Genomic DNA, 26,642 nt, shown 5'->3' on the forward strand with positions numbered 1-26,642 from the left:
TTTCTCCAAATTTCACTGTTTCTTTTTTCTTTTTTTTTTTTTTAGAGTGAGAGAGGAGGGGGAGGGAGGGAGAGGGAGAGGGAGAGAGAGGGGGGGAGGGGGAGAGGGAGAGAGAGAGAGAGAGAGAGAGAGAATTTTTTAATATTTATTTTTTAGTTATCGGCGGACACAACATCTTTGTTTGTACGTGGTGCTAAGAATCGAACCCGGGCCGCACGCATGCCAGGCGAGCGCGCTACCACTTGAGCCACATCCCCAGCCCCGTTTCTTTTTTTTGTAGTCCTGGAGATTGAACCCATGAATGTTCTACCACTGAGCTATATCCCCAGTCCTTTTGATTTTATTTTGAGACAGGGTCTTGCTAAGTTGCCCAAGACTTAGCTTCAAACTTGTGATTCTCCCTGCCTCAGCTTTCCAAGTTGCTGGGATTGCAAGTGTCACCACCATGCCTGGCCATGTCACTATGACACTTTGAATTGACCTGCATGACAACACATATCTGGAGAGCAGTTCTGGTGTCAGGGTGGGGCAATCACTTCCTCAGCACCGTCAGCCTGACACCACACCAAATGACTTTCTGTATTTTTTTTTAGGACTTAAATATAAACTCACCACTTTAATTTGGGCCCAGAATAATCCCCAAAGACTTGGCTCCCCAGCCTGTGGTGCTACTGGGAGGTGCTGGAATCTTTCAGAAGTGGGGCCTAGTGGGAGGAAGTTAGGTCATTGGCAGGGCATGCCCTTGGAGGGGATTTAGGGTTCCTGCCCCTTTCTATTTCTTTGCTTCCCAGCCACCATGAGGTGAGCAGCCTCCTCTGCCACATGTTCCTGCTATGATCTCATCACTGGCCCAAAGGCAACACAGTTAAACAAACATCGACTGAAACCTCTTTAGAACTGTGAACCAAAATAAACCTTTCCTTCTTATAAGTTGATTATCTCAGATATTTTATTACAGGTTCGTAAAACTGGCTGACTCACTCATAAATAAGAACTATATATCCACCATATATAAAGTAATATATGAGGGGCAAGGGTTGGGGCTCAGGTGCATGGAGCTGAGTTTGATTCTCAGGACCACATAAAAATCAGAATAATATATAGGATACTGTACCCAAGACTGTTACTTTGTGATTTTTTTTTAACTTTGTAATATTAAAAAATAGTCTTTACATCCCTTATGATAGAAAAGCAGTTAAAGTAAGAGCTCCCTTGGCATTAGGTGGCCTACAGGATACAGAACAGAGATGTCAATGCTCTACCAGAAGTTCCAGGAGCCACCTTGGGGCTCTCAGGGAAAGTGAGTAAGGATCAGGGCCACCAGGTACAGAAGGACCCAGATCACCACATTTCTGGTTGGTTCTTCTAAGACTTGTTCAGGACTGAAAACATTTCATGTCTTTTTTATTCCTTGAAACAAACAAACAAACAAAAAGAGTCAGCTCTTCTAAACCACCAAAATGTATAGAAATAGTTATTGATTAATTGCAGCTCCCTTGGCATAGCAGCACAGCATTAAGAAGCCTTCCTCGCCTGTTTCTGCAGTGTACCCATGGCCTGGTGCATCCTTCAGTCACCGTCTGAGTGTGCTCACTGATCAGTAAGTTGGAAGTGGTCCTCACCCTGTGGGTTTATTGAAGATCAAGTGAAACAGTACCCTGAAATATATCTGTGCAGGGCCTGTCATATAGAAAGCACCAAAAACACTGCAGGAATTCAAAGGCAGGATTTTGAAGAATTGAAGTGAGTTAGTAGAGCTGTGAAGTGATGCACATTTTACCTCCCAAAATCGGAGGTAACTTACAGAGTGAGAGTGAAGGGGCCAGGAATATGGCTCAGTGGTAGAATGCTTGCCTAGCATGCCCAAGGCCCTGGTTCTACCCCCAGCATGGGAAAAAAAAGAGTGTGAGTGAAAAAAAAAAATTGAAAGGAAAACAGGAGAAAGAAGTACAGATCCCTAACTCCAAAAATGCTTCATGTCAGCTCTGCAAATGCAGCCTTCGCTTGAGTTTTTATTTCTTGTCAATGTGGCATGCAATTTAGTAGGACATGATCATGATCCTGAAGGATGAAAGTGTTGCTCCAGCTGGACTAAATGTGAGAGGCTTAATACCAAGCCTCATTGGGCTTTAAGAAGAGAAAGGAAAGCATTTAATCACTTGCTAGGAAAATAAACATAGACTTTCAGACTAAACCTAGATATAGAATTAGTAAGCATCTGACTGGTACAATCTGTAGTTGCTTTGTATGCCAGATGAGCAAAACCACCATTAAAAAGCAGACTGAGAGCCAAGCATAGTGGCACATACCTATAATCCCAGTGATTTGGGAGGCTGAGCAAGGAGGATTGCAAGTTCAAGGCCAGCTTCAGCAATTTAGTGAGCTCCCAAGTAACTAAACAAGACCCTATCTCAAAAGAAAACATAAAAAGGGCTGGTGATATAGTTCAGTGGCAAAGCATACTCTTTGCCATTTCCTGGTACCAGAAAAAAAAAAAAGAAAAGAAAAGAAAACAGACTGAGCTGAACTCCTTGGCATGTGCTTGCAATTCCAGCTACTTGGGAGACTGAGGCAGGAACATGGTTTCAAGTCAGGAGTTGTAAACCAGAGCAACATAGTGAGACCTTGCCTCCAAAAATTAAAAAAACAAACATAAAAACCCAACCAACAAACCAAACAAAACCACAGCTCCATCCTAAATGCACAAAGAAGCAAACATGGATGGTATCAACGTGGATATTGGCAGTCAGTTCAAAGAATGGCTGTCTGATTCCAGAAAATAACCATTTCTGAGAAGCAACATTTATTCCTCAGTGCCTTTCAAATCAAGAAAATCTACAAATGATGATGCACCTTATGTGCCCAGGGATTTAAAAAACAAACTATGTGAGCTAGGTGCAGTGGCACATATTTATAATCCTAGAAACTGGGGAGTCTGAGGCAGGAAGACTTTAAGTTCGAGACCAGCCTCAGCAACTTAGCAGGGCCTTAAGCAACTCAGTGAGATCCTGTCTCAAAATAAAAAATAAAAAGAGCTGGGGATGTGGCTCAGTGGTTAAATGCCCCTAGGATCAATCCCCTGGTATGGAAGGGGGAATAAAAAAAGACTAAGAAAGTTGGGATTCAGGGCTGGGGTTGTGGCTCAGCAGTAGAGTGCTCACCTAGCACGCGTGAGGCCCTGGGTTCAATCCTCAGCACCATATATAAATAAACAAAATAAACGTATTGTGTTCAACTACAACTAAAATATCTATCTATCTATCTGATAGATAGATATAGATATAGATAGATATATATATAGAGAGAGATATAGATATATAGAAAGTTGGGACTCAGAGTGTAGTTCAACGGTAGAGTACATGCTTAACATACATAAGGCTCTGAGTTTACTCTCTAGCACAAATAAATAAGTAAATAAATAAGTAAAAATGAAAGAAAAGGGGGAAATTGGTATACCTGCATATTTTCTTGGTTTTACAGCAAATGTGCAAATCACTGAAATAGATTTGTCTGCATGAAAGACTAGTGTGAAAATAAAACAGAAGTCACAGGCCCTGAAAGAGAACTGAAAATTCACACAGAAATAGGAGTGCAGCAAGAAGAAAACTAATGTGGAGAAAACGAAATATGTCTGAAGGAATGTAACTTGACAGAATCTGCATAAACAGCTTTGGAAATCTAGCCAAAAGATTTCTGTGGAAAGGAATACCTTTTATAATCACAAACTATTTAACCAGGGAGTCTCAAAGCAGTCAAGAATTTTGACCATACATCCACATCGCTGCCAAAACCATAATCAAAGAAGGGAAGCTAAGCTGGGCACAGTGGCAGATGCCTGTAATCCCAGCAACTCAGGAGGATGAAGCAGGAGCATCGGCCAGCATGGGCAACTCAGTGAGATCCTGCCTCAAAATAAGAAATTAAAAGGGCTAGAATGTAGCTTGGTGGTAAGAGTGCTCCTGGGTTCAATCCTCAGTACTGTGCACATGTGCACACACAAAAAGAGAGGCTTTCAGGTCAAGTGTCCTTATTTGATGAGCAGATCTGAGGGCCTGCAGAGGCAAGATGACTAAGACTAATGGTTGTGGTCTCAAAAAAGCTGTGGAGGAAAGGGAGACACATCCTTCAGACTCCGATGGGGACATTTAACTGATGATTCTTTCAAAATTGGTAGACTTGGGGCTGGGGATGTGGCTCAGGCGGTGGCGCGCTGGCCTGGCATGCGTGCAGCCCGGGTTCGATCCTCAGCACCACATACAAACAAAAGATGTTGTGTCCGCCGATAACTAAAAAATAAATAATTCTCTCTCTCTCTCTCTCTCTCTTTAAAAAAAAAAAAAAAAAAAAAATTGGTAGACTTGATGACGCAGATGGTTAACTCTATTACATATGTCTTTTAAATAGTTCATAAACAGTTGATGGAACAGAAATTAATATGCGCCAATCAAAGAGAATAGAATTTAACCACAGTCTGCAGGGGACGTATTCCAAGACTTCCATTGGATACCTGAAATCTAGGGCAGCACTGAATCCTATAGACACTTATGCTTTATCTTTTTCTTTTCTTCTTCTTCTTTTTTTTTTTGTACTAGGAATTAAACTCAGGGAGCTTAACCATGAGCCACATCCCCAGCCCTTTAAAATTTTTTTTTATAAATTTGAGACAGGGTCTTGCTGAGTTGCTGAGACGACTGGAATTCACAATCCCCCTGCCTCAGCTTCCCAAGCCACTGGGATTATAGGCATGTGCCAATGCATCTGGCAGATACTATGCTTTTTCCTACATAGACAAATCTATAACTAACAATTATGACAACATATTGTATTAAAAGTTTTCTAAACATGATATTTCTTTCAAAGTATCTTATTGTGTCAGATATAGCAGCACACACCAGTAATTTCAGCTACTTGGAAAACTGAGGCAGGAGGATCAATCACAAATTTAAGGCCAGCCTGCGCAATTCAATGAGATTCTGTTTCAAAACAAAATAAAAAGGACTGAGGTTGTAGCTCAGAGGTAGAGTGCTTGTCTAGAATGCAAAAGACCTATTTCAATCACCAGTACTGCCGCCATCCCCAAAAAAGTAGCAGGGCCTGGTGGTGCACATCTATAATCCAGTGGCTCAGAAGGCTGAGACAGGAGAATTACAAATTCAAAGCCAGCCTCAGCAACTTAGTGAGATCCTGTCTCAAAGTAAAAAAATAAAAAGAATTGGGGAGGACTGGGGTTGTGGTTCAGTGGTTAAGCTCCTGGTTCAATCTCCAGTAACCCCCTATCCCAAAGGCATGCTTGCTTTGTAACACAAAAGATCATAGCCATATATAGTGAGACACAACTATAATCCCAGTGACTTGGGAGGCTGGAGCAGGAGGATCACAAAGCTAGTCCGGGGAACTCTCTGAGACGCTTTATCAAAATCAAAAATAAAAAGGGCTAAAAATGTAATTCAGGGGTAGAGGGCTTCTAGTTTCAATCCCTAGCAAACAGCATGGGAAACACTACTTTAAGTGAAATCCAGGCAAATTTGCAACTGGGGATGCAACTTATTGAGATCTCTATGCTTAAATTTGGTGTGACCTAAGGAGAGGAGTATGCGACTCGGTGGAAGACCCCACAAGATTCAGGGTTCTGTTAAATGAGCAAAGGCACTTCACAAGGATAAGGATTGAAATTACAGGCCCAGAAACCAAGTGGCTAAAAGAGAGCAATTTTAGACATGATTGCATCTGCTAGACATGGCTGAGTGGGCAAAATATGACAATACACACAGTGACTATTAAGTAGTGCTAGAAAAAGGATGTACGGTCCCAGGAGACAAGGGAGGGAAATGGTGGGATCTGTTCTCAACTGAGAGAAGGGAGTTTCAGAACCAGCGTATACACTGGAGATGCTGGGCAGTCCGGCCCAGAAGCCTGATGCTTCACTGGATCTCAAGGCCCTGAACCACTGCTGGTCTCTGACAGGCCAGGCACTCCTTGCCAAACCTGATGCATTAAGCAGATCTCTGGCCTCCCTACCCCACCCACTCAGGCCTGCTCAAATGTCACTCCTACAAATACAGACTCCCTCACTACTATTACCAAAAATAGCAGCTCCACATCAACTTCATCCCTTCTCCTGGTCCATATTTCATGGTTCTTCCATAACTGCCTGACTTTTTTACTACAAATATCATTTGTCTCCCTCTCTAAAACATAAGCTTCTATAGGTAGGTATTGTTTTAGTCATCACTGATCCCTAGTACCTGAAATGGAGCTTGGCACCTGGAGTGAGCTTAACAAATATCTGCTGACTGAAAACAAATAAACTTCACTAAAATATTCACAATAATATATTGTCTTGGCATGAAACATGGTGATTATTATGCCTGAGTGTGAGCTCACTTTTGTTAGTAACTTGTATGGCCTTCAGCAAATCACTTCACTTTTATGGGCCCGGACCACCTCACTCTGAAACAAGGAAGTTGATCAAGTGAGGACTAATGTTGTCTCCTAACTTTTCACAGTGTGCAAAACAAAGATCTGATCTCCTGAACACAACTTGTTATTAGCTAAGAGATAGCTCAAATCTACCTCAGATCAATACATTTAAAAATATGAGTTGAGCCAATGTGGTGGTCCATGCCAGAAATCCCAGTGACCTGGGAAGCTGAGGCAGGAGGATCACAAATTCAAGGTGGGCCTTGGCAAACTTAGTGAGACCCTATCTTAAAATAAAAAGGGCTAGGGATGTAGCTCAGTGGTTGAGCACCACTGGTTTGAAACCCCAGCACTTGGCGGGAAAACCTAAGTTAATTATTTTCAAGGAGGTTCTCTTTTAATCAGAATGGAACTGGATAAACAGCAAAAGGGACACAGGGTTCTGACAGGATCACAGTGTTGCTATGAGCAGAAACAAGTTCACAGCCATAAATTTCTCCCATTCTTTGAAGCACCAGAATGTCACACAAGTAAACTTGAAGGTGGGTGGCTTCCTCAGAGGATGGGTTTAATGGGTAGTGGGAAAGAAATAACCAATGGGTAGAGGGAAAGCAGGTGCCCTGCGATCCACCCACAACCCCTCGCTGAGCAACTGGTCCTGGAATCCAGATTCCCTATTTCGTCTCCTCACAGTATCTCAAAAGTCCAAGCCAGGCTCCAGGACTGACCTTCCCGCATGACACCTGGAACTACCAATTGGGACCCAAGACCCTCCAAACACTCTGAGTACCAGACTTCCAGGTCCAGGAGGAAGGGGTGAATGCCCTCCCAGGTTTCTTGAGACCAGTCTTTGACTTCCCAGGGAATGCCTGAACTGTCACCCTCCACTCTTCCCGACCCCAAGTCATTTCAGATGGGATCATTCTGGATTGATGCTTCCGGGGCTGAGCCCTGAGGAGTTGGAAGTTTAACAACCCAGAGATTAATCTAGGATGTCCCCACTGCCACCAACTAGTGGTATTCTCCTGAAAACCTGACGATCTTGGGACCCTGTTGCTCCTAAGGAAGCAACTTTCCGAGTACCCTGAGTAGGAGCAGGCGGTTCCTGAAGCCCCGTCTGTCAGAAGAAACGAAAAATAAGGTGAAGGTGAGAGCCTCGGGTTCCCGAGAGGCTGGCGGCTTTCGGAGTCGCGCAAGGGCCCTGCTGCTATTGCGGAGGTGGCGCCCCCAGGTCCCCGACAAGCGGTCTCTGCCTGCCAGAATCGCGGCTAGTCAGCCAGCGAACCGCAAAGAGCCCGCGCCTCCTCCCTCGCGGCCCGGCCCGCGCTCACCGCCTTCTCCAGGTGACTGCGCGCCTGCTCGCTGTTCTTGGTGTGGTGATAAAGCACAGAGCCTAGCTGCAGGTGCGTGCGGGCCTCGATACGCTGCGGCGGCTTGAAGGGAAACACGGCCTGTAGGCAGTGCACGCATAGGCGGATCTTGGGTGGACTGGAAGTGCGGAAGTGCTCAGCGAAACCCAGAAGCGCCAGATACCAAGACTCGGCCGCTTCAGCCTGCGCTGCTTGGGCAGCCGCCGCTTGTGCTGCCGCTGCCGCCTGAGCCGCCATTTTGGCCTCTACAACAACAAGCCTCCTCCACAGGGAGGCGGAAGCAGGCGTACGGGGCGGGGCTGGGCGCTTCTTGAGGATCTCGCGAGAGCTGCCTTACAAGGCATCCTGGAACATGTAGTTTATATTTAAGGTGGCCGCGGCTCAAGGAAACGTGAGGGCGGGGCGAAGCCCCCGGGTCATCGGAACTGAGTCTTCGACGTCTCCTTTAGGCTAGAGCTTGAGTTCCTGCGGGAAAGACCGTAAGCGTCCTTGAAATGATAGGGCCTGTCTGGCCGGCTCGGACTACAACTCCCATCAGGCCATGCGCAATATAACAGGCCCCCCCCCAGGTGGCGCCCGAGCATTGTGGGATTGGATGAGTCTCAAGATGGACAACCGGGATGTTGCAGGTAACAGCCCCCGCCTCCCCTCTGGCGCCTGCTTGGGTCCTCTGGGCTGCGTGTCGCTGCTTCACCCTCCCGTCGGTCCTGTTCTTACCCGTGGACCCCTTGCCTCAGTTTCTGGGAAGCCCACAGTGGAGCCTTCTGCATCTCCTTCGTCTCCTGAGACCCCAGACCCAGGTTGCTGTCCGCCCCGTCTGGTTTGCTGAGGACGCCCGGTTTTCCATAAAGGCTTTCACCGGGGTCAACTCTTCTCCAGTTTTTTGAAATTACCGCTCTCAAAGCTGAAACAGCGGCAACCTTGGGCTGTCCTGAACCTCTCTTTTCGTAGCAGCTGCCGTCTGGCTTGTGTCCCTTTTTCTGGAAAAACTGCTTTTTCGAACCGCTTTGGGGCTCCCATTATACACTTTCCCATGTGTTTTTGAATCCCACTTTCCTCCAAGTCTTGCTCTTACTACTTCCCTAGGATGAGATGATGCAGTCATCCATTCAGCAAACGCTATGTGCTTACAGTGTACCAGGCACTGGGCTAGGCACTGAGGGTGCATAGGGGACCAAAACAGGGCTCTTCCTTCCTGAAGGTTATTTTGTACTGGGATCAGTAGCACCAAGTAGCAAACATATACAAAGAATTAATTGTGGTGAAGTGAGGTGGGATTTGGAGCCTGTTGATGTTGAGTGGTCAGAGAAGGCAGAAGACATTTGTGATGAGAAGATGCTAGCTATGGAAAGATCTGGAGGGCAGACCTTTCCTCCACAGATGTGACACAGCCAGTGTAAAGGCCCTGGAGTGACCAGGCTTATTTTTTTGAAGAATGTCAAGAATGACATGGATGTGGGCAGGGGAACCATCTCTGTCAGGGACAGAAAACCAAATCAAAAATTTGGATTTTAATCCAAGTCCCAGTAGTGTATCTTTGGGGTGGCTTCTCTATCTCCACAGCTATCACACTAGTCCCAAGAGCATCATCCTTGCTTGAAGCTAGTGAGCTTCTTTGTTCCCCTTCTGCCTATATTCTCTTAGAGTGACCACCCAGCCACCAGGATGATTTTAAAAATGAAAATCTCCATTGGAACTGGTTATGGTGACACATTCCTGTAATCCCAGTTACTTGGGTGGCTGAGACATGACGATCTCTAGTTCAAGGCCAGCCTAGGCAACTTAAACCCTAACAGGCATTTAATTCAGAGGTAGAGTATCTTGCCTATCATGTGGGAGGCTTAGGTTCAATGTCTAATACTGCTAAATAAATAAGAGACCTTGTCTTTAACAACAACAACAAACCCCATTGGATCTTTTAATTTTGGATCTTTCATATTACTGCTCTGTCACTTCTTAAAGTAAAATGCAGAATCTCTTACCGTGTCCCACTTCTGCCCATCCCCAGAGCAGTCTGCTCTGGTCACATTAGACCCTGCTGATCCTGGAATGCACCAAGCTTCTTTCTACCTTAGGCTTTTTGCATCCGCTCCATCCTCTGTCCATATCCCTCTCCATTTGGCTTTTCATATTGCTGACTTCTTATACTCTAATTTCAGTTTAAATGTTCTCTCTTCTAATGGTCATTTTTTAACTGCACCATTTGCATAGGTACTCTTCTGTTTCTCACGCATTCTTTTATTAATTTCCATCAGAGCTCTTGTTGTAATTTGCAGTTACTTTCTTTTGTTATGAGTCTATTGTCCCCTATAGTGAGAGGTGAGTCCCACATCTGCAGAGGCCCTGTCTCTTGTTTAGCACCCTTTACGGTAACAGCTACATAACATTTTCTCTGAAAATATTCACTGGGTGAATGAATGAATGAGTGTATTAGTCTTTGTAAACCTAAGTTGCTTTCTGACCTTTCACAGCCATTGGGGATCTGATGTTTTTCATAGCTAAAGGTGATTTTTGATCTGCTTTTTCCTTCCCAGGAAAGGCTAACCGATGGTTTGGGGTTGCTCCCCCCAAGTCTGGAAAGATGAACATGAACATTCTTCACCAGGAAGAGCTCATTGCTCAGAAGAAACGGGAGATCGAAGCCAAAATGGAGCAGAAAGCCAAGCAGAATCAGGTGTCCAGCCCTCAACCCCCACATCCTGGCGAGTAAGTGCCTGAGACCTGGAGTTCTTAGAGGCTCATCAGCAGAGGGGTTTACTTGTGAGAGCAGTCAGTGTGTGCCTGTCCGGGCCATGGCTTGACACAATCCAAGGAATGACACAGATCACAATGATGATTGTGTAGGAGCCTGGAGGACAGCCTGCTAACTTGTGCATTAGCAGTTATATACTGCTAACAAGCTGCTGGGCAGGAGCCAGGGTTGTAGCACAGCCCTTGTGGGGCTCCCAGTCTGCTAGTTAAGAGGGTGCCAGTCCCACTCCAGAGCTGCTGAAGGATAACACATGGACACTGTGTTCCCAGACATAGCAGCCACCATAGGGACACAGAAAGGCTTTGCATTTTGAAGGCCTAGGTGTAGCTGGTCTATTGAGAAAGCAGAAAAGGGCCTGCCTGGTAGAGGGCAAGAAGGGGAAAGAGCCTCTGAATGCTAGGGCAGTCCAAATTGTTTGCACTAAAGGGCTGTCACAGGGCAGGACAGGTTGCTTAGGCAGAGTTTCTATCTACCTGTCCTGAAAAACACTAATGGCACCCAGAAGATTTTGTTTTCATTTTATACCAGTCATGCTCAGATACCATGGCTTTGCACATGCTGGGCAAGCACTCTACCCCTGAGACACACTTTAGCCTGCACCAAAGGGTTTTGAGCAAGGGATGGGAGTGTGATCAAAATAATGAGATCCAAGAATTTCAGGCCAAAGGTGAATAATCAAGAGAGGCAAGCACCTTCCTCTGGGCTCTGAATTGTGGGATATGTTAACCGCCCAGCTCCCACCTTTTCTAGGAATCTGTGACTTTCTGGTTGAGGGCAGGGCTGGCCTGGCGTAGCTCCAAGACACTGAGGAACATGAACATGTTGAGTAACTACTTGTGGGCCCTTGCCCCTGAATTAAGGGATGACTTGTACCAAGATAGGAACAACATGTAGGGTTGCCTCCCAGAAGTTTTCTAGGATTGGGCAGCTGATGAGGACATCCAGGTGAGTAGGTACATAGCACAGGAAGCTTTTGAAATAAGGTTGTTTTCTTTTTGTAAAAGTGTAGTACACCAAAGTTTAGAATTTATTTACTTATTTATTTAAAAAAAAATTTTGTAGTTATAGGTGGACAGAATGCCTTTATTTTATTTGCTTATTTTTATGTGGTGCCGAGGATCAAACCCAGTGCTTCATGCATGCTAGGCAGGCACTCTACCGCTGAGCTCCAGCCCCAGCCCCAAAGTTTAGAATTTATAACTGAAGAAATAAAAATCTTCGGGGCTGGGATTGTGTCTTAGTGGTAGAGCGCTCACCTGGCACATGCAAAGTTCTGGGTTCAATCCTGGGTTTGATCCTCAGCACCACATAAAAATAAATAAATAAAATAAAGGCATTAAAAAAAAAAATCTTCAAGTTACCCCAAGATAGCCATTTGGATATGTTTCCTTCTTGTGTCTTTGCTTTGTTTCATGAAGTTATCAGTTTTACATTCTGCTTTCCTTCCACTTAAATTTTTTTTTTTATTATGGTAAAATACATGTGCATAAAATTTGCTACAGTAGGGCTGGGGAGGGCAAAGCCCTGGGTTCAATCCCAACATCAAAAAAATAAAAATTATTATCATCATTTTCGATCCTTCAGTTCAGTGGTATTAACTGTATTCACAAGCTGGAGATGTAACTCAGTGGTAGAGTGCTTGCGTAGCATACACAAGACCTGGGTTCCATCCCTAGAAAAATAAAAACAAAAAATGCATGGGAAAAACTGCGTGAGTACTGAAACACACAGACATTTCTTGTCATATTCCCTGAACAATAGATTATGACAGTATTTATGTAGCATTTTAATGGTATTAGCTGTTATAAGTCATCTAGAGAAGGTTTAAAGTATTAGGGAGGGTATGCATAGATTCTGTGTAAACACTAAGCCATTTTATATAAGAGATTGAGTGTCCATGGATTTTGGTATCTATGGGGGTCCTGGAGCCAGTCATGCACAGATACCAAGGGACAGCTGTATCCCCTGCTATTTGTTCATTACCAGTAATTTTCAAGTGGGAGTCATTTGATTGTTCTTTGAAACTCAGAGAGCACCCCATCCCATCCCCCCTTTTTTTTTTTTTAACTTAGGGGTGTTTGACCACAGAGCCACATCCCCAGGCCTATTTTGTATTTTATTTAGAGACAGGGGCTCACTTAGTTGCTTAGGGCCTCAATAAGTTGTTGAGGCTGGATTTGAACTCATGATCCTCCTGCCTAAGCCTCCTGAGCCCCTGGGATTACAGGTATGTGCCACCATGCCCAGCTCCCTCCCTCATCTTTTTTTTTTTTTTTTTAATTGTTGATGGACTTTTAATTTTATTATTTGTATGTGGTACTGAGAGTCAAACCCAGTGCCTCACACATGCTAGGCAAGCATGTTTCCACTGAGCCACAACCCCTCCCCTCCCCTTTTAAATTTCATTTTGAGACAGGGTGTCACTAAGTTACTCAGTCTGGCCTCAAACTTGGAATCCTCCTGCCTCAGCCAGTCACAGGCATTTGACATTGTGCTTAGCTGTTTTTCATTATGTTCAGTCCTTCCTTTCTATCCAGAGGGAGGTGCACATAGTGTAGGGGAGGAGAGGTCAGGAGCTGATGGGTCTCTAAAAGGCTCCTCTTATTTAATGTTGAAACTGACTTGTTAGCAAAATCTCTTTCACACAAAAGAATGTTTACTGCCTTTCTTCGTCTTTTTGTTTTTGTTTTTGTTTTTTTAAACTTTAAAGATAACTCATATGTGGTGGGAAATAGTCAGGTGTGGCGGCATATATCTGTAATTGCAGCAATTCAGGAGGCTGAGGCAGGAGGATGGCAAATTCAAGGCCAGCCCCAACAAGTGAGTGAGGTCGTAGTAACTTAAAGAGACCCTTCTCAAAAAGAAGAAAAAGGACTGGGGATGTAGCTCAGTGATAAATAAATCCTAGGTTCAATCCCCACTACCCCCCCCAAAAAAAAAGGAGGGAAATAAGGAAAAGCCATCCTCCCTTCTCCTCTTCCTCCTCTATTTATTTATTTATTTTTGATATGGGAGTATCACTGTGTTGTCCATACTGGTAACAAACTTATGAGCTCAAGTGATCTTTCCAGCTCAGCCCCCCAAATAGCTGGAACTGTAGGCATATGCCATCATTTCTGGCCCCCAAATCACTCATAGTGCTGCTAACCAGAGGAAAGTGGTAGTTGCATTTTGATGTTTTCTAACAATTTTTTGTTTTTGCAGTGCTGGGGATGGAACCCAGGGCTTCCTGCATGTTAAGTACATGCTCTGCCTCTGAGTTGTACCCCTGCCCCTGATGGTATTATTTATTTACTTATTTTTTTGAGGTAGGATTGCCTTGAACTCCTGGGCTCAAGTGATTCTGATGCCTCAGCCTCCTGAGTAGCTAGGACTATAGGTGTGCATCACCATACTCTGTAAAAAAAAAAAAAAAAAAAAAGAGGCAGGGGAGGAGTAAAAATAATAAAAATTCAAAATATCCCTGTAATTCTACAAAGACATTATTTTGGTGTTTTCCTATGAACATGTGATACCCACAGAAACATTTGCTGGAGCTTGCATGGTAATGCACATAGGCCCTAGCTGGGAGAACTCTATAAAGCCAAGGAGGCAGACCTGTGAGTCAATAAGAGCCCAGGTAACTAACAACAAGTGGGGTAGGTACTGTGTAGGAAAACAGGAATCATCTTGATGGGGCCCATTTGGACCTAGGGCATTGACACTAGGGCAGAGATAATCTGATGATAGGCAGTGTTACTCTCACTAGAACAAGCTTGTTCCCAGATTATTATACTGAAACCTGCTCTGTACTCAGCAGTCCCTTGGCACCCTGATCCTTCCTCTTTGGCTCACCCTCTTTGTTCTCTGTCTTGGTTTTAGAATTGCAAATGCACACAACTCTTCCTGCATTTCCAACAAGTTCGCAAACGATGGCAGCTTCTTGCAGCAGTTTCTGAAATTGCAGAAGGCACAGACTAGCACAGGTAAGTGCAGCCAACCCCTTCCTTTATGCTTCTCTCGAGCCTCCTGCTGGGATCCCCTGGCACATCAGAAGTAAAAGGTCCAACCTTAGGCGTGTCCCTTTCATGAACTCATGAGTGCCCTTATTCTTCCCATCCCATACCATATGCTAAATGACAAGCACAAACTTGTCCTTATGGTGCCTACCCCATAAAAGCAGGGGAAGACTAGCCAGGTTTCCATCCAGTAGGATTAGGGTCATGATCAAGCATGTCCCAGGGCTCTGGAACCCTGAGGGGGCAGGTGAGGATGATTCCCACTGGGTGAGAGGGCAGGGTATAGGAGAGACATTCCCAAGCTGTATAAGCCCAAGCCCACCAGTGGTGAGTGGGCCTTTTACAGACAGAGTGTGCACCTCCACCAGGCTGCCTGAGACACCTGAGTTGTGCAGATCTTAGGTCCTTTTGCAGCTGAAATGCAGGGTGGACAGGCAGCCTGGAGGGTCCCCCTAATGATTATCACAGGGGCACTGGTGTTTATTGAACATCACCTCTATACCGGGAAATTTAGATTATGCCCAATCTTTTACTTAATCATTGTAAGAGCCTGTAGCAGTTTTCTCTTTGAGAGACCTTTGATAGTATTGTTTTCTCTCCACCTAAAACTCATAGCTTTAACATCATTATTTATATTTCAATCTTTTTATTTAATAATGAAAAACACTATAGGAAGTTAAACTTTTCTCATCCCTACCTGTTACAGGAGCCCACTACCAACATATTCTTGTTTGTTCTGACAGTTCCTGTTATCATCCTGTTACTCCAGTACCTGATGTTATTTTAGAGCTTTGACCATTTACCCAAACAATAACACATTGTTTTGTTTTGAGACAGGGTCTCTCACCTGACTGGCCTTGAACTTGCTTGAACTTGGGATCCTCCCACCTCAGCCTCCTGAGTAGCTGGAGTTATGGGCACATGCCAACATGCCGGCTGTGCCCTTCTTTTTAATGCAACATGATTCTTTCCCTTTTTTTAGTACTAGGGATTGAACCCAGGGTCCTTTACCAGTGACATACATCCCCAGCCCCCCCCCTTTTTTTTTTTTTATTTTGAGACAGGGTCTCACTGAGTTACTAAGAATGGCCTTTAATTTGCAATCCAAGTCTCTGGGATTACAGATGTGCACCACTGCACATCTTTATTTTTAGATAAAATAACATGATTATTTTTAGATCTAGACAGTACATACAAATCTCTCTTGACTGTTGTAAGCAGCATGTAGCTGATCACCTTTCAGCTTTACACTGGAGAAACTGAGGCTTAGAAGGGCTCAAGCAGGTATAGTGGTACACACCTGTAATCCCATAACTAAGGAGGCTGAGGCAGAAGGGTCACAAATTCATGGCCAGCCTGGGAAACTTATTGAGAACCTGTCTCAAAATAAAATAAAAAGGGCTGGGGGTGTGTCTCAGTGGTAGAGCACTTGCTTAGCATGCAAGAGGCCCTGATTTCATCACCAGTACTATACGAAAAGGAAAGAAAGGTAAGGCCCAATGTATGGAGCCAGCCTGTGCTAGCCCTAGTGGGGCCCTAGTCTTCTGCCATTAGGGCAGGGGTCTACCCTTCACAATGCTTTTTCTCCATTGAAGTCGGGACTCTTGTGTGAATCCATAAGATGCCCCACCCCCCACCTTGCTATAAGCCTTGCTACACATGTGTATCTTAGCATAACTGGGGGTTCGGTTAGAGAAGCCATCTGTAGGCCTTCTGGGCTGTGCCCCAGTGCATTTCCAATGTTTCCCTATTAGGTGGTAACCCATTTGAGAGGAATGGAACCTCTGTCCATAGGTTGGGCAGCCACTCGGCTCACAGGATGCAGTGGGGCATGCCAGGTGTGAGAATCACCTCCCATGAGGAGCTCACTTGAATCTATGGTTATGCAGTTTACTGCCCAGAGCTCATTGTTACTCTAGTCTTTGCTGGTGAAACTGCTGACTTTTGTCAGGTATCCTAGGGGATGACTGAGAATAAGTCAATCCAAGGCAAAATTGGTCCACAGAGAGGAAAGACAGGTTGTTGAGTCCTTTACCTGTAGGGTCTTAGGCCAAGAGTACCTAATTAGGCCAGCTGCAGGCATTCAGCCTCTCCTCTGGCCTTGGGGGCTTAAATCTTATCCAGAAGAGCTGATCTGTCCCCTGGCTTTAAGTGTAGCTTGATCAAGGGATTTTCAGCCAGACTGCCATCTCCAGAGCCACAGGCTTGTCCTCTTCTGGTTGAGGAATCCCTACGAGACATTTGTCCCTGGGCCCCTGTCCTTATCTATAAAAACACGGTGGCCTCTCTGTGTACCTCCAAACCCAACCTCCCCAGTACTGAAAGCTGAGGACCAGCCCCTGGGGGCCCACAGCACTCTGGTTAGATGGGAAATGGGGAGATACGCATCGCAGACCTCCAGCTTGTATCTCCTTCCTTCCATTCTAAGACCCGCCCCCCAGCACGACCAGCGCTCCTCCCAGCATACCCACCCCCAGCGCCGGGAAGAGGCCCCTCCTGCTCAGCAAGCGTTCAGGCCTGGGACTAGGCAGCCCACTTGGCCAGGTGAAGAACTACTCACATGCTAAGCAGCTCCCTGTGGCACACCGGCCAAGTGTCTTCCAGTCTCCTGATGAGGAGGAGGAGGAGGACTACGAGCAGTGGCTGGAGATCAAAGGTAAGTTGTGGGAGCTGCCCCCTCCTTCCTCTGACCCATCCACAGTTCCCCCAGTGGATTTGTGGTCTATGGGGTAAGCACAGCTAGAGAAATGGGGTGCTTGGGGCTTTGATTAGTGGCTGTCAGGCTTCTAGAGTGAGCTGCAAGCCAGAGTGGGACCCTTTGGGATGAGCAGAGCAAAGAAGGGTATGGGGAGGATTCTCAGGAGCAGCCTCTGGAGTTTCCTGGGCACCAGAGGATGGGCTTCTACCCGGGCACAGTGGGAACCTTCACAGCCTATCATAGCAGGGTTCACTGGAGATGGGTGTCCTTGTGTCCCTTCACATTTTGACAAGGGGTGGAACTTCCAAGTCTTTCTAGCTTGGGCAAACACTTCCCTGAGCCCTTGAAGCCCAGAAGGGCTGCTACTTATTGTGAGTTATCTGTCCCCACCAATTTGGGCCCAAGGCATAAGTGCATAGTTTGAAGGGTGCTGCCTCCTGCCTTGGAGAAAGGATGGTCCTTGTTCTCAGCTGAGCTAGTCCAGGCCACAAGGTATAGGAGGGCAAAGGATGGCCATGGCAGCACTCCCAGTGAGTCTAACCCCATCCACATTCAGAATGAGGCCCTGTGACATCTGAGCCACAAAGGGCTGGGTATCAAGGTCATATCACCCTGAAAGTGAGCACAGACTAAAGTGACTGTATAGTTGTGCCATAACAACCTCCAGGCCCCTTGCTCTGAACAAGGTTGCTGGCTTCAGGCCTGAGTGTCTTGAGTAGATCAGTAACCAGCCTTGCCCCCTGACCCATCAGTCAGAATGTCAGCTGGGGAGGGTGCATTTTCTTAGGTGATCTGGCAGCTCCAGTGGTGACCTGTTGGTAACTGATGCTTTCCAAGGGGCATGGGGCATCTCACAGCCCTTAAATCCTGTTTTGGACACCTGTTGGCATGATCTCAGGAACATACCTGCTTCTATAAATAGTAAACAGGTGTGGGGTGGGTTCTTGCTGAGCACATGGAAGGAGGGTGAGGATAAGGTAAAAGTCAGGCACAGAATGCCCCTGTAATGTCACAGGACCCTATTCAGACCATAGATGTCCCTACCCTTTACTTCATGTTTCCTGACAGCCCAAGCAACTAGGGGAATAAGGTTAGTCAGTGGTGCAGCCCCTAGCTCAGTTGCTGAGTACTGGCTGACAGCAAGAAATTTCTGTTGTAAGTCTCATAGAAGGGACATGATGCATGTAGTGTCTGACAGACTCAGCAACAGACCAGCAAGAAGTGCAAAAGCAGGTTCTGTATGGCTCAAATGGGGAGGCTAATTCATATATAAAAATATATTTTTATAGCTCTGTTCACTGAAAAGGCCCCAAGATAATGATTAAGCCCGCTGCAGTGGGCGTCCCTAGCGCCCAGATGGTGGTCTGGAAGCACAGTTTCTCACTAACGGAAACCAGAACTTCTCGGAGAGATGACTGGCTCTAGGTCTGGGCAGGAAGTGTATGAGATGATCCTGGAGCGCCCTGTCCTGGCAGATGGCAAGGAGGCCCTCGGAGACTCCTGGGGTCATGTCCAAAGCTCTCAGGAGCCAGCTTGAAGAGGCTCCACCGGCCACAGACCTTCTGTGATGACATTAATTGCAATGGATTGAAACCCAACTATGTGTTTAAATCAGAGTTCATAATGATATTTTTAAAAGAGAATTTGTCATCTTTGAAGGATAAAAGGGACCTGATGTATTATACTGAAAACTGGTAAATAAAGAAAAGAATTAAGCATTTCCCGTCTACCAATCCCCTCTGACAAAACCAGGGTGGGGGCCGGATATGTTTCCCAACGGCTCCCTTTCAGCCTGGGGACGGACTTGGCCCATGGGAGGCCCTCACACTTCGCTCCCACCCAGTATGTCTTGCAAAGACTGTTGAGACCAACTGCCCCCTCGCCATAGTGCTTTGTGCATGGACCCGGGATGCCCGACAACCTCCCACATCTCACGCTCTTCTTCCCCCACCCCCTCTGTCGTTGTGGTCTGTAGAGAGAGTGTGCCTATTGACTGTGGGGTGTGTGAGTTGAACCCCAGTACTGACAGCCTCCTTAAAGTTTCACCCCCAGAGGGAGCCGAGACTCGGAAAGTGATAGAGAAATTGGCCCGCTTTGTGGCAGAAGGAGGCCCTGAGTTAGAAAAAGTAGCTATGGAAGACTACAAGGATAACCCAGCATTTGCGTGAGTATCACTGGGGAAGGGGAGGCCATGGCTGTTTAACATGTGTATTGTGCTGTGTCTCACACATATGTATTTGTAAACTTGCCCTGGTGGCCAAGGCCTAGTGCCTGCTCACATGAGCCAGTTGCCATGCCAAGCACTTTCTAATTCTCACCAGAGGCTGCAGAAAATGCCTACGTGGTGCCAAGACTGACTTTTTGTCCTATTGAGGCCTTTGCTCACCAGCCTGCTTTTGTATGGTAGAAACTGCACAGGTTCACCCATCATCAAAGCTCATTTTTCTCTCTTTTGCAAATCTTTTTCTCTCTAGATTTTTACATGATAAGAATAGCAGGGAATTCCTTTACTACAGAAAGAAAGTGGCTGAGATAAGAAAGGAAGCACAAAAGTCACAGACAACCTCTCAGAAAGGTAAGTGGGTGGAGGGATTAGGAGGTTCTGGCAGGGAGTTCCACAAGATGGAATTGGGACTCCTGGGGACCAGCATGGTTTGCAGTAGCATCACATGACCCTGATAGCCAAGGCCTGTGCTCTCCCAGGCAGCAGAAGTCACTCTGGAGGGACTGACACCACCCTCCCCACTAGTGCTGTGAGGTCTAGGTGAAGTCTGAGTGCCAAGCCTGACACTTGGGTTGCATGGGTGCTCCAAGAGGGTCAAGGTTAATAAGTGTTAATGAGCTCCAGCTTTGTGTTAGACACTGAGGACAAATCAAGATTGGTATTAGTGAGGCTAGGGTTGTCCCTCAGTGGTAGAACACTTGTCTCGCATGCATAGGGTTCGATCCTCAACACCATGTAAATAAATAAAAATAAAGGTTTGTGCCCATCTACAACTAAAAAAAAAAAAAAAAATTAATATAGTGACGGATACTAAGGGAAGTGGGAGGGGGGACAGAGACAGTGAGATTCTTAGATTCTTGAGTAGATGGGGAAAGGCCAACTGGTCTCCAGCTGTAAGGCATAAAATCCCAACTAAGTGGTGGGATGATGGGGATTGACATTTCAGCTGAACATGATCCACGGAATTTCATTCATTGTCATCTGCACCCCTTAGCCCTGACCCTCTCCCCAGGAGAGGAGGGTGAGCCCTCTACTCTACCATGTGACCTGGGGAAAAAAACTGGCAGAAACATTAGGGCAAGGGCTCCTATCACCTTTGTTACCCTCACATCCTGACCCCTCATTCCTAATTCATGTCCAAGGCCCACTTGACCTATAGGGTGGGAAAGGGAGGTAGGGGAGGGATGGGGGGCTTGAGATACATTGTAAATTAACTCTGGTGTTTGGTCCCAGTGCAGTAATCTGATTCCCATTTGCCTGTTTCTCTTTGTATCATTCCTAAACTAAATCCCACTTGTTGCCTGTGGGGTTCTTAGCAGGAATTAGGCTGTTGGGTGTGGTGAGTTGAGCTCAGTACTGACAGCCTGCTTAAAGTTTCACCCCCAGAGGATGAAGAGGCCAAGAACCTTGCAGAAAAGTTGGCCAGGTTCATAGCAGATGGGGGTCCTGAGGTAGAAACCATTGCTCTCCAGAACAACCGCGAGAACCAGGCATTCAGGTAAGGAGGGGTAACCTTTGCCTTTTCCGCCACCCACTACAAATGAGGACACGGGCTCAGCATGCATAGTCTATGACCTGCTAGGGTCCCACAGCAAGAAACTGGCAAGACTGGAACACTGGTCTGGGAGTTTCCCCTCATGGGCATTTTCCAAGCACAAATTGGTCCCTGAAATAGTCTCTGAGGCAGATGCACAGAGGCCTTTGAGGCCTCTGTTTTCTAAGTACCTTATGGAGAAAGCTCTCTGTTATAGATGGCAGCTCCTGACTTGGGGCAGGCTGGCTCTCAAATAGAAATTCACAGAACTGGTTATATTGTGTGTGTTCCTTGTGTCTTTCCTGTGACCAGGAGCCTCAGGATGTAAGGAGTGGGAAACCCCCACCAGGTCCCATAGAGAGACATGTGACAAGTAGCCTGGCCTTTGGGCTACCCCATCCCCAAGGTCATACTCCAGCCCTAAGGGCTGGGTCTGCATTTACTTGTTCATTCATCCATTGGGCAGGCTAAGTACCTGCTCTGAGCTCGGGAAAGCTGGTGAATGGGGTTGGGGGTGAGTGGGACTGTCAGGATCATGCTTGGATGCTTTGCACAAAGGTAATGCACCTGAGAGGATGGTATTGAAACAGGTCCTGACTTAGTCAATGAGAAGAGTGATGGTATGTATATAACAGAAAGTCTAGTAGCAACAGCAGTCTGGGCTGGTTGGTTCAGCAGTTCTAGATATCATCAGGTACTCAGGAAGAGGGCAGGACATTGGGCCACATAACCTAGGCATGATATTTTCACTTTATGTAAACTGGCAAGAGCTAGATACAGAACAAAGGGAATCCAGAGGAACTGCTATGCAGGAGTGAAGTAGCAGAGACTTTGGTTGCTGTTCTGATGTGGCCAGGTTGCAGACAGGCTGCAGAACTGGGCAGGGCCTGTCCTAGAGGGCTCAGATGGTCCCTGAGGATCTGAGCCAAGGATTAATGGGATTAATTGTAGCTCCCTGAGTCACTGGCTGAGATGGTAGACAGTCAGACATGGCCAGGCAATGGGCAGCTATTGGGAAGTGTAGGGCTGTTCAAACTTGGGGGCTAGGAACTATTGGGAGGTGGTGGGGCTATTCAAACTTGGGGACTGGGAACAGGCATGGCCAAGTCTTAGATGACTGGCTGTTCTTGAGTCTATCACCTGGGTACCTGGGAGCCACTCTGGGGGCCATGGAAGTTTGGATCTGGAATTCAGTAAAGGGGCCTGCCTGGGGATAGAGGACCTCCCCTTCCAGATATCCTGAATCCCAGATTTGTACTGATAGCCATGATTTGTTGATCATGACTCTTTGCCATCCAATCCAATATTAATAGTTTTTTTTTTTCCCCATTTACCTAATAAGCTTATTTAAATGAGACTATAGGAATTTGGGGCATACTCAGAACACTTGCCTATCATATACAAAACCCTGCATTTGATCCTCAACATCCTCAAAAGACAAAAACAACAAAAAACCTAAAACTAAATGAGAATGTAGTTACTTATTGCAGGAAAAATGAGTAAAGTATTGGAATTCTATTCAAGATCCAGGGCCCAGGCAGCACTGCCCAGTTAGGGGGACCCAGCCTCTGGCCCAGCTTTTTTTTTAATGTCAGAACTGAGCAATGTTGTTGGTTCAAATGGCTCTGGCCCAGTGGCCCTTTGACTACCTGGAGAGTCCCGTCCCCCCCGCCCCCCAATCTTTCTGGTATTAGGGATTGAATCCAGCACTCATACATACTAGGCAAATGCTCTACCACTGAGCTATATACATTCTGACCCTTTTTATTCTTAGCCCTATGAGACAAAGTCTTGCTAAGTTGCCCTGGCTGGCCTTCTGAGTTGCTGAGATTATAGGTGGGCACCACCATGCCTGGTACTTGGAAGGTCTTTTTTTTTTTTTTTTTTTTTTTTTTTTTTTTTTAAAGAGAGTGGGAGAGAGAGAGAATTTTAATATTTATTTTTTAGTTATCGGCGGACACAACGTCTTTGTTTGTATGTGGTGCTGAGGATCGAACCCGGGCCGCACGCATGCCAGGCGAGCGCGCTACCACTTGAGCCACATCCCCAGCCCCTTGGAAGGTCTTAATGGCTGACCAGCTGTAGATTATAAGTGGGCACCACCATGCCTAGTACTTGGAAGGTCTTAGTGGCTGACCAGCTGTGAGTATAGTTTGGTGAAAGCTGGGCCAGGAGTAGGTGCCTGAGATGGCTGGTGAGGAAGTGGCCATGCTTATCCCCAGGACCAGAGCCAGAGAACTGGGAAATGATTGGATATCCAGGACACAACAGGCCATGCAGGTTCATACTGAATAGACTGTTTAATCTGTTTAGGATCAGGTGTGAGGCAACTACAAAGCACAAAAATACCTAATGGATACATGTGGTTATCAACACCTCCCCTCACTCCAAACCCAACAACCACCCTATGTTCTTCTCTTTATGTTGCTCCTGATTCCTCATGTGGGCTGGATGCACCCCATTATACCTTGGTGGTAGGTTTTGGAAAACAGGTTGTAACAGCTGTGCTCAGTTGTCAAGGAGCTAGAGATGCTGATTCCTTTGTTGAGTCATCTTACTTCTGAGATATGACACCAGAAATCATGTTAAATTGAATGTTCAACATCAGGGGGCCAAATGCTTCTACAGGTAGCCTCTAGTGGAATACAGGACCATTGGAAAGCTCCTAGATCTAACACCCATGTGATATAGCAACTGGCATTTTGGGTTCTTATGGGTGGGGAAACTGAGGCAAGGAGGCGAGTCAGTGGGGCACACCTTGGCTATTATGAGGTTATCTCAGTTTGTTTTCTGTCACTATAATAGAAAACTTGAATTGGGCAATTTATAGAGGGAAGAGGTTTGTGCTCATGGTTCTAGAGGCTGGGAAGTCCAAGATTGGGCAACCATATCCAATTAGGGCCTTCTGCTGTGTCATCTCATTGTACAAAGCAGAAGGGAAGGGTGGACTTGCTTTATAACAACTTTCTCTCAGGAACTAATCCAGTCCTACATTCATCCATGCGTGAGGTCCCCATAACCTAACCACTTAGGTACCACATCCCAACACTTTGGCCCTAGAGAACAAGCCTCAACATGAGTTTTGGTGGGGACTAACCACAGCAAATGAAAAGGTTTATGTGATTTTTTTTTCTTCTTTCTTCCAAGTGCTCTATTACTGAGCCCTTTTTTAATGTTATTTCAAGACAGGGTCTTGGCTAAGGTCTTGCCCAGACTGGCTTTGCAATTGTGATCCTCTTGCCTCAGCTTCCCTGGGATTATAAGCATATGCCTCCATGTCTGACTGTATTCTGGTTTTTAAAAGAATTTCTTAAGCCAGACACAGTGGGTCATGCTTATAGTCCCAGCTACCAAGAGACTGGAACAGGAGGAGGCAAGACTCTGCCTCAAAATTAAAAAAAAAAAAAAAAAAAAAAAAATTTTAAAGGACTGGGTATTTGGCTCACAGGTAGAATGCTCCTGGGTTCACTCCCCAGTACCACAAAAAAAAAAAAAAAAGAAAGAAAAAGAAAAAAAACAAGGGCTGAAGATGCGGCTCTAATGGTAGAATGCTTGCCTAGTAGGCTCTGGGACTGTGACTCAGTGGTAGAGGCTCGTTTAGCATGTGCGAGGCCCTGGGTTCAATCCTCAATCCTCAGCACCATATTAAAAAAAAATGCTCACCTAGCACATATGAGGCACTGGGTTTGATCCTTAGCACCACATAAAAAAAATAAATAAATAAATAAAAATAAAGAGATTGTATCCACCTAAAACTAAAAAGTAAACGTTAAAAAAAGAAACAAACGGAATACATAAAAGTGACTGAAAGGAGAATCCCTAAAGTGTTGATGGTTGATGATGGTTCTCCTCAGGGGAGTCGTTTTTTGGTACTGGGGATTGAAGTCAGAAGTATTCTGCCTCTGAGCTACATTCCTAGCCTTTTTAAAAAATTTTATATTGAGATAGAGTCTAGCTAATTTACCCAGACTGGCTTCAGGCTTGTGATCCTTCTGCCTCAGCCTCCTGAGTAGCTGGGATTATACTCAAGTGCCACTACACCCAGCCAGAGAGAAGTCTTGATTATAATGTCTCCTGTGTGCTCACCTAGCCCTGTGCTAGGAGGGGATTCCATCTTCCTTCTCTTCCCACCCCTTGGGGAGCCACTGTTGACCCTTACCCACCTGGCAGACAGGCAGACCATCAGGGACTCTCCGATGCAACCTCATTGTAGCTTGGAAGAGACTCAGCCTAAACAAGCAGCTAAAGCCAGGGAGCCTAGGAACCTCTTTCCGTCTTGCCCACCAGCCTCAGCAAGCAGATCTCCCCAGCTTGACTATTCCCAGAGCTACCAGGTATCTTTAAATTTGTCTAAACTCTGCTTGCTGTTGAGTGCATCTTTCAAATCTGTCCGGCTGCTCCTCTTCATTCTTGAACATTTGTGTGTGTGTGTGTGTGTGTGTGTGTTTTGTTTTAAGAGATATAGAGTGTTTCTGTGTTTCGCAGGCTGACCTGGAAATCCTGGTCTCAAGCGATCCTTCTGCCTCAACCTCCCAAACAGCTGGGACACAGTAGATGCTTGCACAGTTTTTTACTTTGGTCTCTTTCAGTTTTTATGAATGTCCTTCACTGAGTCATGCTTGTACCATGACCCAGAAATACAGAGACACTGCCATCTCCCTGTCCCCGAATCCCACCCTCCCGAAGTACCAGGTGTTGGCAGGGCTAGGGTTCCTTCTACCCCTCTCCTGAGGTACACATAGAAGTCATCTTTGGGATGTCTTGCTACTTTCTTTTTCTTTTTTTTTTAAGGTACTGGGATTGATCCCAGGGGCATCCTACCACAGCCTTTTTTATTTTGAGATAGAGTCTCACTGAGTTGCAGAGGCGGCCTTGAGCTTTCAATCTTCCTGCCTCAGCCTCTCAAGTAGCTGGGATTATAAGCATGCCACCACCACACCTGACTGCTCTCTTTTATGCAAAAGGTATTACAGTACCCTTGACCCTGTACAGTTGGCCTTCCGTATTCTCAGGTTCCACATCCCAGGATTCAACCAACCACAAATTGGGAATATTCTTTAAAAAGTTGTGTGGATGCTGAGCATTTAGCCAGGTGCAGTAGCAAACACCTGTAATCCCAGCGGCTCTGGAGACTGAGACAGGAGGATCATGGGTTCAAAGCCAGCCTCCACAGTGGTGAGGTACTAAGCAACTCAACAAGACCCTGACTCTAATTAAAATACAATATAGGGCTGGGGATGTGACTCAGTGGTTGAGTACCCCTGAGTTCAATCCCTAATACCCCACCACCACCAAAAATAAATAAATAAATATTTAGGCCAGGTGCAGTGGCATACATCTATAATCCCAGCAGCTCGGGAGGCAGAGGGAGGAAGATCACAAGTTTAGACCCAGCCTCAGCAAAAGGGAGGTGCTAAGCAACTTAGCAAGACCTTGTCTCTAAATAAAATTCAAAATAGGGCTGGGGATGTGGCTCAGTGGTTGAGCACCCCTGAGTTCAATCCCGAGTACCAAAAAGAAAAAGAAAAACTGAGCATTTATGGACTTTTGTCATTATTCCCTGAACAATACAGTTTAATAGTTACATACATTTACATTGTATTAAGTATTATAAATGATCTAGAGATGACTTAAAGTCTACAGGAG

General features: G+C 45.8%; 2 protein-coding genes across 7 annotated transcripts in view; one reads left to right on the forward strand and one right to left on the reverse strand.

The window, feature by feature from the left end:
* The window catches only part of Mau2 (MAU2 sister chromatid cohesion factor), a 36,176-nt gene extending 28,140 nt beyond the window's left edge, over window positions 1–8,036 (reverse strand). For all 6 annotated transcript variants that reach the window (XM_076845311.2, XM_076845273.1, XM_076845283.1 and 3 more), the window contains exon 1: window positions 7,752–8,036. In XM_076845311.2, coding sequence (XP_076701426.1) covers window positions 7,752–8,027 — 276 coding nt within the window. In that variant the 5' untranslated portion in view covers window positions 8,028–8,036. The remainder of the gene's footprint in view (window positions 1–7,751) is intronic.
* A 348-nt stretch (window positions 8,037–8,384) lies between these two features.
* Window positions 8,385–26,642, forward strand: part of Sugp1 (SURP and G-patch domain containing 1) — a 30,276-nt gene continuing 12,018 nt past the window's right edge. The window contains exons 1-7 of the mRNA XM_076870203.2: window positions 8,385–8,419; window positions 10,325–10,496; window positions 14,404–14,507; window positions 16,969–17,196; window positions 19,279–19,402; window positions 19,713–19,813; window positions 20,837–20,960. Of these exons, the coding sequence (XP_076726318.1) occupies window positions 8,386–8,419; window positions 10,325–10,496; window positions 14,404–14,507; window positions 16,969–17,196; window positions 19,279–19,402; window positions 19,713–19,813; window positions 20,837–20,960 (887 nt within the window). The 5' untranslated portion in view covers window position 8,385. The remainder of the gene's footprint in view (window positions 8,420–10,324; window positions 10,497–14,403; window positions 14,508–16,968; window positions 17,197–19,278; window positions 19,403–19,712; window positions 19,814–20,836; window positions 20,961–26,642) is intronic.

Source organism: Callospermophilus lateralis, chromosome 1 (assembly GCF_048772815.1).
Source record: "Callospermophilus lateralis isolate mCalLat2 chromosome 1, mCalLat2.hap1, whole genome shotgun sequence".
NCBI lineage: Eukaryota > Metazoa > Chordata > Mammalia > Rodentia > Sciuridae > Callospermophilus > Callospermophilus lateralis.